At 41.7% G+C, this 14,359-nt stretch overlaps 1 protein-coding gene across 1 annotated transcript in view; it reads right to left on the bottom strand.

The window, feature by feature from the left end:
• METTL9 (methyltransferase like 9) overlaps positions 1-13,931 on the bottom strand; it is a 38,527-nt gene extending 24,596 nt beyond the window's left edge. Inside the window, exons 1-3 of the mRNA XM_054042153.1 lie at positions 13,647-13,931; positions 4,716-4,906; positions 1,142-1,351 (exon numbers count right to left, since the gene is read on the bottom strand). Coding sequence (XP_053898128.1) covers positions 1,142-1,351; positions 4,716-4,906; positions 13,647-13,820 — 575 coding nt within the window. The 5' untranslated portion in view covers positions 13,821-13,931. The remainder of the gene's footprint in view (positions 1-1,141; positions 1,352-4,715; positions 4,907-13,646) is intronic.
• Positions 13,932-14,359: the final 428 nt, after the last annotated feature.

The following is a 14,359-nucleotide window of genomic DNA, read 5'->3' as shown; positions in this document are numbered from 1 at the left end:
CCCTTTGTACACTTTGAAAGAGGACTGCAGAATTCACACCACATAGGGAGTTAGTGCGCTTTAAGCATTTGCATCATGTGTATGCAAGCTTTTTCAATCCATACTAACTCGAGTTAGTACAAACTAAAACCCTAGTGTAGACATGCCTATAGATATGGTCTCTCCACTCCTCTAGGCAAGACAGAGTTAACATTCTCCCAGCCAGCCACTAGACAGCTTTATATATCCCATTACACAAACATCTGAGTTTGGACCTTCTTTGGAATTACTACATAAAAATATTTACAGAAATGCCATATCCTAGTATTAAATTTGATACAATTTGGAGAAATAGCAAAGCTCAAGTGTCAAGTTCAAGACTATCCACATCTTTGACTCCTCTCAGTCTCTGAGAGTGCAACCCCTCAGGTGTTAGGCCTCTTGCATTCACCTGTTCTGGAATGGAACCTCTCACTTCCCCCATTCTTTAGATGGGGTCTTGGCATACAGTCCCTTGTGCACTAACTGATTACAGTAGGCCTGATTGGATTTAGACACCTGCAAGACTTCCTTTCAAGAGCTGTTATCAGTGCTTGAATACAATGCCACAAATCAATATTTTCAAAACAAAATAGTGTTTAATCTCAACACTACAAACAAAGAACAACAAAAGCAAACACAGCACAACAGTCTTTAAAACAACAAAAAGTCTACGTGCATAACTGTCTCGCCTAAAGCGTAGATGTGCCTCACTTATCCAGACACTTCCACTTCTCAGAATTGGGGTTCAGTCTGTTTCCCTTAAATCCCTGTCTCTCTCATGTCTCAGAGCTGTCCATTTATCAGTTCCAAAGCTCTTTGCCAGTCTCTCTCTCCTGAACCTGTTTCTTTTTGTCACCCTGTATCTCTTATGCACCCCATCATGGGGGGCAGGATAGACTTCAAAGCCATTGTTCTCTGCACTGTATTGATAAATGGTGTTTGTCTGCCTTCCTGTCTATGTGCAGGTCAGCTCATGCCTCAACTATCATCCCCTGAAATCATATAGCAAGCAACACAATAATAAAATAAATGGAACACATAATATTCATAAAATATTACAGGCAGTTGCTACGCCCTTCACATCAAGAATTACATCAAGCCAACCTATATAGTACAATACCTGTATTTCTTTTTCTGAAGCTGCCATATCATAGTTTCAGACAACTCAGTGGCATAGATTTCTTCAAAGTGAGGACTCATGACTTTAGTGACCTCTCCATCTCCAGCCCCTAAATCAAGAAGTCTGTGGGATTTCCACTCTGGATTTATTTTGAGTAGTCTCTGAAATTGTTCTGATGAAAATACAAACATTGAGCCTCTTCCCAGCAACCTGAAATGTAAAGATGGCAGTGTCTGATTTTGTGCAAACTTAAACAGGGAAGACTTTAAATGTTCCTATTGCACTCTGTAAATTATTTTAAACAAGTAACAGATAAGGTCCCTGCTCAGAGGAATTTACAATCTAATTTAGACAAATGCAATATGCAGGTTGAAAGATCAGATAACAAATGCATGCAGATAGCATTGGTGTGGGCTTTACAAAGAAATCTGATGGGCAGAGGGAAGTCATTTGGTTCCTGGAAAGAGGGATGCAGGTCTAAGAGAAAGGGGTCATTCAAAAAAGGGACAAAGCAAGAGTGGGAAGAAGAGATAAAGCCCAAATCCTGCTCTTTGTACTTGCATGAGATGACTCTCTGGCTTCAACAGGCAACTGACCTCATGTGAGCACAGCAAGTGGGATTTGGCCCTAAAGGACGAGGTAAGAGGAAATAGGAGGTGAAAACAGAGATGTAAGTAGGCACAAAGCATGAGGAATTTGATGTGGAAATGGAAAGGAAGCCAGTGAAGAAACGTGAAGAGCAGACAGGGTAACATGTTTGGAATAGTGGGAGAGAAAAAGGATTATTTTTTAGAACTGTATGATGTAGTGACTCAACTTCAGTGGTCGTGACTGCTATATGAAGTTCCTATATGTGACAGAAAAGGATGTGGAATAGAAAATGAGCAATTCATTAAGGAATTGGCTACAGGTGACAATTGGATTCTCTACAGATCAGGTCAATGACATCTCCGCCTGTGATTGTTTGAAGAGTATATAGTGTAAGATTACAGCTGTTGTGACAGAAGTTCAGAGGATGAAAGAGTTAGGACAGCAGGTAGGGGAAGAAAGAATTGGTCAGTAACAGATGCAAGGGGAATAAAGAATATTATTTCAGTCTACCTTGAGGTATGAAGTCAAACTTAGGAAAGACAATGACTAGTACAAATAGGCCATAGCAGCAAAGAGATTTATGATCAAGAGCAAGGACAGGGAAATTGAAGAGAATAAGCAGCAAAAATGATGAAACAGGATGAGGGGTGAGAAAGAAGTCACCCAGGAAAGGCAGAATTTATTAGTAACGGATGCACACTGAATTAAGTGATATAGAAGAAACCATCAGTTAAATTTCTAGTACAGAGGCTAGGGGGGAGGGGGGGATTTTAAATATAGAGTATAGCCCATTTAAGCAGAGCCCCCTTGCAGTACATTTATATCAGTCTACAATGTATAATTGGCTCATAGCTATTGTTCCTAAAAGGCACTGTGAGGTGTCGTTCAAAGCACTAGAAAGCGTTTGAGAAAAAGAAAGATGGGAGAGGAAGGAAAAAGGGGAGACCAAAGAGACCTATATATAAAGCTACAAGGAACTAAGCACTCCACAGGAAAGCTCACATGAACATCTGGTTGTGAAATAAGGTGAAAGATAATTTTGCTAGCCATAGTAGCCAGATACTATTCTCAGATCATACTGTGTAGCCGTGCAAGGGAAGTTTAAAATTAAAAAAAAAAAAAAAAAAAGTCAAGCATGTAGCTATAATAAGATGCATTCTCCACAAAGCATCAGACCGGAGGTGAAGTTGGTCATATGCCTGATTGTGGTGGAGTGGGGCGGGGAAGAGATTGTAATAGTAAGGGAATTTTTGCACAGTCTGCAGAAATGAGGATACCAAATGAACAGCCTTCTCCTCACTCACTCTCTTTCCCACCCCCAACCTCCCACCAAGATACCCACCAGTCAAGCTTGATATCTTGTTTGGGATGGGTTCCCTGACTGCCCAGAAACAAAATGATATAAAATCTATTTTTGTATTTTAAAGCAGGTTCTCAAACTGGGGGTTGGGACCCCTGAGGGGGTCACGAGGTTATTATATGAGGGGTTGCGAGCTGCCAGCCTCCACCCCAAACCCTGCTTTGCCTACATAATTTATAATGGTGTTAAATATATAACAAAGTATTTTTAATTTATAAAGGGGGGGTCGCACTCAGAGGCTCGCTATGTGAAAGGGGTCACCAGTACAAAAGTTTGAAAATCACTGTTTTAAGGGTTAGAAGACAGCTTTGAATATTGTGCGGACCAATTTTACAAGCCTAAGCGTACCACAAAAGCTTTAACATAGCTTTAGGCCTCCAAGCATCCTATGTGGTGTATAAAATTAAATTATCAAAACATCCCTTTTTCTGTTTGAATTTGTTTCATAATAAAGTTAGTTAATAAAAAATGTTAAATAATAAAGTGGAAATCAAAATTAATTTAAACAAAATGTTTCAATTGACTAGATCTGAAGGCTTTTGGGTGTTGTTTTTTTACACTATCAATTCACAAAAGTTTTAGATTTTGACTTTTGTCCCAATTCAGGAGAGGAAAATTATTTTAAATCTCAAAAATTCTCACAGAAGAAAAAATGTTTTCCCATTGAGCCCTAGCGGACACCCATAAAGACTATTTCCAGAGGGGGGGGGTTGAGTCTAAGTGCATGGCCCTGTGGTAACTGTTCCACATTGTATTATGCAGGAAATCTAGGCTAGATTTCTGTATCTTGTCTCTTGCTCCATTCCCAGTAGAACTTAGGGTGACCAGACAGCAAATGTGAAAAATCGGGACAGTGTGTTGGGGGTAATAGGAGCCTGTATAAGAAAAAGACCCAAAAATCGGGACTGTCCCTATAAAATCGGGACATCTGGTCGCCCTAGTAGAACTAGGGAGGCAATGCACACAACCTTGAAAGGAAAGTGGGAGAAGAATTTTCAAATGCTCTGCAGCAATCCCTCCAATAAATGCAGGAGCTATTCTGATGGGCAGTGCTCATACAACCATCTTCAACTAGGACAATCACCACCAATGTGCTCTCTAGAGATGGGAAGGCAAGTAAAGCAAAGAGTGAAAAAAATTGTGTGTGTGTGTGTGGGGGGGAAATAATTGTTGAATCACAAGGAGGGGACCCCCACTCCATGGTAAATTTGGGAGGGAACAGGGAGAAAAAGTAGCTTTTATGTTCTAATTTAGAGTCCCGTGAACTTCTTTTGCCAATTTTTTTTTTTTTTTTTAATAGGAGGTAGGATTCTTTATAATTTAAAAAGATACAGCAGAGCTTTTCTGGCCTTCTAGATATTTACATTTTTCTTTTATCACAGCTTAACTGAAATTGGAAAAATATCACTGAATATATAGATCAAATGATTTACATAAAGGTAGTTTAGATGCATTTGACAGAATGAAGAAAACGAAGCTAAGTGTATCTTGGAAAAGACCTGATTACTCTCTGCATGGTGGGGCATCAAGTGGCAGGACGGAGCACCTGGAAATCCAAATCCAGAGTTTTCTTATCCTATCTCGGTTTACAAAAAACTGTACTAGTACCACCTTTTCACTTACCCATTGATAGATGTCCTAGACATAAACAGGCTAAAAACTGAGGACACGAAAGAGTGATAGAGCTGGATAAAGAGCCAGCCTGATTTCTCAATGCTGTTGTTTAAGAAGATCTGTGTTCCCTGGTCAAGGTAACTCTGGACAAAGATAGGCTGAAGGGATTCACACAACTGCTCTGTGTTGCACATGTACCACTACAGAGAAAGAAAGGAACAACATTTTAAAACTTAAGCAATAAAAAACAGTAGTTCAAAAAATAATGAAAATCATATAAGACCAATATATCAAGCTGTTCTACAAATAAATTTAGGAACTCTATAGACTAATAAATTCAAGGTGAATTTAGGTTTGGATTGTAATCAAATGCAGGCAGACTAATCTTGAAGAAATAATGTTTTAAAAACTGTGTTTTACATAGTACCGTGGACAGTTGTTTCACTAAGTATCTTCTATAAAAACAGCTGAATGGTTAGACTCCACTAGTTAACTTCCATTTTCTAACTCAATCACTCGGCTCTTCATGGGGCCTCCTACCAAACGGAATTCAGGAATACACCTGCAATACCTTCCCTGGAAAGAAAATAAAGTATCTAATCTATATTGCAAGCCAACACCCTTCCTTTCTCCACTGACTCTGTATATTACCTTTGAACACTCCTTGAAAAACTGACAGACAATGTTTCCTGCTATTCAGGTACCAACAAGTTGGTCCACAAATCTTGCTAAATGACTATTGCTATGCTATACGACTTCTTCCTGACATCACTATTAAAAACACTAACTAGATAGGTAAGTTTTGCCATGCAAAGCAAACCTTAGCATCAGCTAAATGGCAGCACTATCCTTTCAGCCTGGTGGACAAATGAAATCTGGATAGGAGATCTCCTTTCATCATGTGCTATTTAACAATCATTTCCACACAAATTGCATAAGACATTTCTATTTGCAACCAGGACATTGCTTCTCTGTGTTTCAGGAAGGCTCCAATGGCACCTCTGACTGTATTCTCGATTTTTGCCTTCCACTATTAAATTAACAATCACTGATTTATTTCCCCACTACTTCTGCTCATTCTTCCATGCCATTGAATATTTATCACCTACACATCCATTGGCTCTTTACACCTAACCATGCAATTCCATCCTTCCTCATCACTAACCGTTTTGTATTATTATTTTTGTCCTCCATTCCTATTTGAGTCCTCCAATGCTGTCTTTGCCCTAAACCTTATTTCTCATACTTCCCTGTTAATTATTAAGATGAATGTAGCCAAAAAAATAAAGGCCTGCTAAACAGGTCAGTTGCACAATCTATGAGCAAAGTAGAACCATTAATAAAAGACCTCAAGACAGCAGTTGTTTAGAGGTAGTGCACCACCAAACCCAGGGAACCCTGGGTTTGAATGCTGAACTAAGTCCAGCTTCTTGTGCCAACAGGAACAGGCAGCGCTGCAAGACAGTGCTCTCAGATGTGAAGGTGAACCTCATTTACTGATCACCATCACCACCACCGCCTTCCAGCCAATTAGGATCAGCATTATGTCTGAAGAGAGCACAGTTCAGCCTGATCATGATTCCAGTTGCACAAGCCCAGGGAAAATGGGGAGATGGGAGTGACAGAGGAAGAGGGCAGCATCAGGGAGAGACTAAATAAAGGAGGTGGGCAGAAGAGACTGAAAAACACAGCTTTGTCCCAGTTCTTTCTTGGGCCCCGATTTCATGACTCAACCCTGCCTGCACAGAAGAACTCCATCCTACAAGAAAGAGGGCTCAGTGGGCTGGGAGGGTAATTATACCGCTGGGAGAACACAAGATGGCACACATTTATAGTTCACACAATCTACTAATGGAACGGCCAGATATAGAGATTCAACCCCACAACCAAAACTTCCCAAGAGTTATATGGAAATCCTGAAATTTATAACAAAATGGACATTGGCTGCAACTACAGCAGAAGTCTCCAATCCATTTTCCCCTGGCAAACATAAAACTCTACTCTTCTATGGATACAGACCCAAGCTTGAAACTCTTGTCCCTGAGATGACAACAATCAGGAATGCATTCTAAAAGCTCAAGAGGTTGCTCTTCTGTAACTTGCAGCACAACACTTAAATCCCACACCTCTTAATATGTGGATGTTGTAACAATTTTGCCAAACTCAGAACCTTTACAATACACTGCCACTAGGACACATTGCTCTACACATTGATCCTTTTTGGTCTTGTTTACTTTGATCAGGGTGACCACCTTTACCTTCCAGCACCCTACTGCATTAACATGAAGGCCTGGTGATTGCCATTCATCTAGGAACTCTAAAACCTGTGGAATCGGTGACTAGGGTTTGTCTTCACTACTGGCCGGATCGGCGGGCAGCGATCGATCCAGCAGGGATTGATTTATCGCATCTAGTTTAGACGCAATAAATTGATCCCTGAGCGCTGTCCCGTCGACTCCTGTGCTCCAGCTTGGCAAGAGGCACAGACAGAGTCAACAGGGGAGCGGCAGCAGTTGACTCACCGTAGCGAAAACACTGCGGTAAGTAGATCCAAGTACGTCGACTTCAGCTACATTATTCACGTAGCTGAAGTTGCGTAATTTAGATCGATCCCCCCCAGTGTAGACCAGGGCAAAGTATTGTTCCCTGTGACCAAAGCACTCTTCCACTAAACTTTTCATTCGGGATGTGCCTATGAAAAGATCCAAGAATAAGCAGTTTTCAGATGGAATTTTGCTTTGGTCTCCCTTTTAAAGAAGTTCAAGTCTCTGGGGATAAAGAGCCATCTTCCTGTTAAAAATTACTGCAAACCCTCAGCAAAGCCAATTACTGGTATGAAAATTTTTGTTAAGACCTCAGAACTACTGATACACCAAACTGTTATGAGGGAACTTTTCAGAACCTCCTGAGGCATCAACCAATCAGAATTTGTAGGCACATATCAGAGAGTTTCCATCACAAAGCTAGAAAATCTAATTGTTCAGACTTTTCATGGTCAGGGTTTGCTTTAATATTCTAATTTTGGGCAGGGGACAAAAAAAAAAAAGAGAGCACAGTATAACCCCAAGAATGTCCAGAATTAGTTCTGCTGTTCTTATCCATTATGAGCTAAATTTGAGAATGATGTAAGTCGTTCTTACGCCTACATCTACTAATTTACCAACATGTCTAAACTGATGTAATTTGCAATCTGAGGAGCTGGAATAAAGTGTAATTCACTCCCTCTTACTAGTGATTTTCTTACTTCACTCTTCTCTTTTGGCCTTTCAGCATGGAAGGTGTAGCCTTTTTACACATGAAAATTAATCTGGAATAAGGGAGGGTATGAATTAAAAGTTAATTAATTATTCTTCATTAACGAAATGTGTGAATGCTCTTACGCCAGAGTAAGAGTGTCTTTTTCCAAATTAGTTTAACTCACTTCCAAAGTGGATTAAACTAATTTGGAATAAGGCCCTAATTCTGGAATAAGAGAATCCACACATTTCATTAATCAGGAATACCTAATCAGAAATAGCAAATCCTGAAAACCTCCCAATGTAGATAAGCTTTTAGATTCAATTGCCCAAGTCCAAAAGTAATGTGAAAGGGGAATACAAGTTCCATGGTAAGGTGATACAAACATAAGGTCCCAATCCTGAAATAAAATTGACATGAGTGCAGACTTGTGCCAATGTGGTCCCCTGCAGAAGTCAACATGGCTCTGTGCATATCTGGTTACATATCTAGTGGTGCCTAAGCAAGCAAGCCAGAATGTTTATGTTAGCATAAGAGACATGGGAGTAAATTACACCAATTGAGATTCCCTGTTATCGCTCTGACGTTATATTGTTGGTTGGCTTCTTTATTAAATTCCTTAGTGGGGGAGATTGATGGAAATATGGCATGACGGAGAAGATGCCTCACAATAACCTGGGTCATGAAGGTAAAACGAAGGCAAACTTACTAGCAGCAGATGGCCTGTAATTAGTCCTACCACTTTTTATTCAAAGTACAGGGGTATGTCTTTCAAAAGGGACAGTGACAATGACTCAGATATTTTGTGTGCACGCAGAATAATTTCTGTTGTTTTAATTTAATCATCAAAGTTGAGGATATTTTTCCTATCTTGTGCATTATCAAGAAGATTGTTTACTAAGTTCCAATCATTTACATCAGTGCTGCCCCACTGAAAAAAAGGGCATTGCTCCGGTGTCACTGAGGGCCTCATTTGAAGACAGTGTAGTTGCAGAGATGTAGAAAGGTCATTTGGCATGCAGAATCTTTACTACTGTTGCTAATGCATCAGAAGGAAAGAACCTAGGTTGAATTCAGAGTTCAGACTGAATCTGCAGGAACGCAATTAGAAAAAGCATCTTTTGATTTGTAAACTGAGCAAATTTAATATGGAAGCCACTGAGAAACAAACATGATACCATTTTTATGAGCAAAAACACTAATATCACTTCACATATTTATGTTTTGCTTACTAGCTCTGCTGTGGTGGAATTATAGGATACTGATACGCAGGCCCTGTCTACACTAAAAATATAACCATGTTGGGAGATATAACAACACAATTAAAGGGGGATTACAAATTACAGTGTAGAAGGGACTTTATTATTTATGTTATTGTGGTGCCTAAGAGCTCTAGTCATGGACCAGGACCCCACTGTATCAGGCGCTGTACAAACAGAACAAAGAGACAGTTCCTGCCACAAAGATCTCACAAACCATGCCCCAAAATCTGCTAAAGTCTTGAATTATCCCCAAACTGCAACTGAACTGTGTCAGGGCAACCATGTTGCAACATAATTCCATAATATGATTCTATTTGTAGTGTAGATGGGGCCTTACAAGGCTCTTTTTTAAAATCTGAAATGGGACTGTAAATGGGGCCTTACAAAAAACCTGCATAGGAGCACAAATTGATGAGGATTAGGCAAGTGGACAGCTGGGAGAGCTGACACTTATACGTTTATTTAAAAACAAAAAACACCTGTCCTAACACCTAAAATTGTGCAGGTAGCAATGCTATGCAAAAACATATACATATCCTGTCCCACCTCTCCATCTGTTTGTTACATTCACTTGCTGGGAGAGGAACTGTCTCTTAATGTATATTTGCACAGTGTTTAACACAATGAGACTTCTAGGTACTACTGTAATACAAATAATGATACAGGATTTATGTTTCAATATCCTGCTGGCTCACAATAACAGTGCCAGCAAGCAGAGGGGAGCAGACAGCTGCAACAAGGCAAATAGTCCAGCTTCTCAAGTACTGACTCCGTCAAAACAAAGACCCAGAGCAAAGAGGTGTTTTAGGGTCTTTCCATACAGAAGCAAATTCTACAGTAGTTTCAGAACAGTTCATAAGCTAGGTACAGTTCTAGTAAAAATCATATTTCAAATAGCTCTTTCAAATATGTTTGCAGGTAGCATGGTTTGAAGCTCCACTTCTTATCTACACTAGGCTTTTTTTAATCTTAAAGTTTTCTGCTGTTGATACCACCAGTGTAGTTCCACCAGTGGTAGAAACAGTGAGAGCTCTATTGCAGACAAATTGCTGGCAGTCAACAACTTTTTAACTCCTACCCCCCTAAACAAATTAGAGGACAGTGGTTAAAACAATCACCAGCTGATCTACTCGGGCACTTTGGTGGTAACAACATGGAAAATTGTAAGCAACAGTAAAGAAGGAAAGCTTCAGGCTATAATTTTTTTTTTGTACAATTATCTGCTTGTATTATTTTCGCCTTTCTCCTGTCTGTAGAAATGTTAGTTTGGGCCATCAAGTTAGGAGATGGAGAGATCTAGTATATCACAACAGACATATTACTGCACATCATAGAACAGGGATCGGCAACCTTTGGCACGCGGCTCGCCAGGGTAAACATCCTGGCGGGACGAGACGGCTTCTTTACCTGCTGCGTCCACAGGTTCTGCCGATTGCGGCTCCCACTAGCCGCGGTTCGCCACTACAGGCCAATGGGGGCTGCGGGAAGCGGCGCGGGCCGAGGGATGTGCTTACCCTGGCGAGCTGCGTACCAAAGGTTGCCGATCCCTGTCATAGAATACAACATAGTAGGTCCTTCTTGTAAGCTTAAAGCCTTCTAGCATTATTCTAAAGAAAAAGGGTAAAAGAAGAGACCATGCAAAGTATGGTGCAATAAAATCCATAACTTTCCATTTCAACCAGCTCCTTAAAGGGATCAGCCATGGACAGCTTCACAGGATATGAATGCAGCTGACAGTAAACTTTAATATCTATTAATGTAAAGGTCTTAGCAGAGCTGCTACCTTGAAAAATTATCTAACATCTGACCCCAAAAATTCAGAGGTAAGACCAAAGCCTAATATCATCAACTTATAATACAGAACCACTGCAGCTCAAATCACCTTTGATCTGTAGGGGAGCAATAAAGCATCAGAAACCAACAAATTGGCTATTTTATATGAAAAAAAAAAAAAAAAGTCCAAGTTCCTTACTCCATCCAACTAAGAAGATATTTCAATACAAGTAGAAGACACTGTACATCATTATGCGAGTTTCTAACAAAGCTCAAAAAAAAAACCCCAAAACTGAAAGTTGTTTTTTTTAACTGCTTGCACATGAACAGAAATGTCAGCTGAGTTCCAGCCTGGATCAAGTTTTTGCAAATGTTTTATAAACAACTGAAAAATAAGGGTTTGTAATGGAACAATAATAAAAGCAGTAACTATAATTACCAAAAGAAACTTTCAAAACTCTCTACTACTATTATTGCCAAAACTTGTCAACAACAAACAAAAACCCAAAACACACCTGACTGGTGAGTTAAGTACTTTACATAAGGATGAAAAGCCAAACAGTAAAAGTAAGGCTATGTCGGCAAAACTTTTGTGGGTCAGGGGTACACCACTAAGCAACATAAGTTTTGCCAACATAACCACTCATGCGCACAGCGCTATGTCGGCAGGAGACACTCTCCCACCGACATAGCTATCACCACTCATTGAGATGGTTTTATTATGTCAGTGGGAGAGCTCTCTCCCATCAGCATAACACTGCTAGACTAAATTTGTTAGTCTCTAAGGTGCCACAAGTACTCCTGTTCTTCTTACTGCTACACTAGTGCTCGTACAGCAATGCAACTGTATCAGTACAGCTGTAAGCTTTTAAGTGTAGACATGGCCTTACATTGTACTTAGGATCCCATCATACTTATTCATACAAGTAGGCCTATGGAAATTAGTCAGCTTTTATTAATTATAATTTCTTTAGGAGATTCACTAAACACTCAATAAATCCATGCTAAGTCCTAAAACCCAGACCAAAAATTAGAGATGGAAAAGACCCATTAGTTCATTCAATCCATCTACCTGAAAATGACAAATGGTTCCGTATTGTACATGTTCTTGATCTATTGTTGTTTCCAGATTAGTTCTAAACATTTCAAATTACGGAGCTTTCAAAGTCTCCTTTGTTCCACTGTGAGGAAGTTTCCTCTGATATTAAGCCTATATTTTATCCCTCAGTCTCATCCAATCACTAAGACTAGTTATACACTGATGAGTCACATAAAGACCCTGATCCTGCAAAACCTCTGTGTCCACCTCAATGGAATGGACTTGCAGGATCAATGCCTATGCAATTAATCTCCCTCTTGTGTGTTTGTACCCTTCAGGTACTTATAGACTATATTTCCCCCAATAATTCAAGATATGTATATTTTACTCAGTTTTTCCTCAATAAGTCAATTCCTTCAGTGTCATGATAATTTGTATTTCTCTTTCTTGAACTCCCTCCAGGCTTTCAGTATATTCCAGGTGCAGTCATATCACAGAAGAGCTGGACTGAAAAGGCATAGTCCCTTCTTCCTCCATGAAATGACCAATATACATGTATATGCAACCCAAAAATTGAATTAAGCTTTCATTGTAGTCATATCATATTGCAAACTCATACCTAGCTTGTTGTCCACCATCAATCCAAGTCTCTCTAAACTTTGTTGCTGCCTAGTTTCTCACTTTCACTATATTTCAGATTATTTTCCCCCAGTTATATTAGTTGGCATTTCTCTGTCTTCGTGCTTGCAACCCCACCAAATGTAACACCATCTGCAACTGTCATTAAGGTTCTGTTTACTCCCTTATCTAGATCATCAAGAAGTGAAATAAAGATCCTAAAATGAATCACAACCATGAATCACAGAACAGCAGGACTGGAAGGGACCTCGAGAAGTCATCAAGTCCCGTGCCTAGCATGGAGGTAGAACCTCATGAATCCTTTTTGAGGCACCTTTCTGCAACTTGAGACTTTATTTATTGTTACTATTTATTTTCAACCTCTGAGCTAATCTTCAATCCATACGTTGCTATCCTAGATCATTTTAATTAACATTTACAACTGTACTCAAGTGCACTGTACAATTTTGTAAAATCCACATATATTGCACTAAAAATTTTCCTCTCTATGCTGCTTTTCTCAACTTATGTACAGTACTAAAATTTCCTAAATATATTTTGCACAGAGAACAAACACAAACTTTCTAATCAATAAAAATCAGCTATCCACTCCCTTTGTTTCACGCCAGCAGACATTTGCCTGGACTCTCTGGTCTGGGTCCTTCTCACTCCACTCCACAAGCGTCTTATTCCTTGTACTCTGTGCCCCACAGAGCATACCCTCGTGCACTTCCCTGTGCTCAGTGCCCCCGTCTCCGTTATACTCTGTGCCCCCCCCCCCATAGGCTCCCACCCTCACCAGTGCTCTCACACCCTTCAACTCCCGTTCCCTGGGGTGGGGGGCAGCCTCTAAGGAGCTGGATGGGGAAAGAGTCCCCGTGCATGGTGCTCTCAGCAGAGTCCCCCCACCCTGTTCCTTGGGGGAGGGGTGTTGCCTCTCGGGGGCCGGATGGGGGCGGGGAGCCCCTGCCCCTGGGGGAGGGGGGAAGCTGCTGCCTCTCGGGGCTGTACCTGGTGGTTCTCCTTGGTGCCCGGGGCTGGCTGGCTGTGGCTGCCCATCATATTCATGTAGAGGGACCTGGATAAAGGGCTCCTCAGGTACCTGGCAGGGCCAGACCACATCCTCCTCCTCAGCACCCACAGGAACAGGGTGTAGCAGCCCAGCCAGGCCAGGCACAGTCTCATCGGGGGAAGGTGCACGGAGTCACCCCCTCCCGCAGCCACCGCCTCCTCTCTCCATGGCGGCGGCGGCGGTAGCAGCAGCGGCGGCGGCGGCAGCACAGATCTCGCCCAGCCCAGCCAGCTCCCCTTCAGGGCCCGCACACACACTGACTGGAACTCAGAAAGCGGAGGCAGCGGAACCGGCCGGACCGCATTGCCGGGACACGCCGGGGCCTGGCACGAACCAGCCCCCTCCGTGCCTCTGGACCAATCACAGCGCGGCGTGGGCGCCCGGCGGGGCGCTGCTTTCAAACCAGAGCGGAGCACAATGAGGCGGCGACTCCCCCCCCCTTCTTTCCGGTGGGAAGGGCTGCGAACTCCCGCTTCAGAGACCCACCCCTCCCCCAGAGGGCACATGGCACTTACCTACCGCCCCTCCTTCGGGGCATGTGCCACGCCAGGCAGACAGACAGACTGCCCCTCCCAGCAGACAGAGGGCATGTGTCTCCACCCCACTCAGAAAGGGGGCATGGAGCACTCGTCCGCAGACAGATCCGCCTCAC

Source organism: Malaclemys terrapin, chromosome 10 (assembly GCF_027887155.1).
Source record: "Malaclemys terrapin pileata isolate rMalTer1 chromosome 10, rMalTer1.hap1, whole genome shotgun sequence".
Classification (NCBI taxonomy): domain Eukaryota; kingdom Metazoa; phylum Chordata; order Testudines; family Emydidae; genus Malaclemys; species Malaclemys terrapin.
This window is presented reverse-complemented; position numbering and strand designations above follow the sequence as displayed.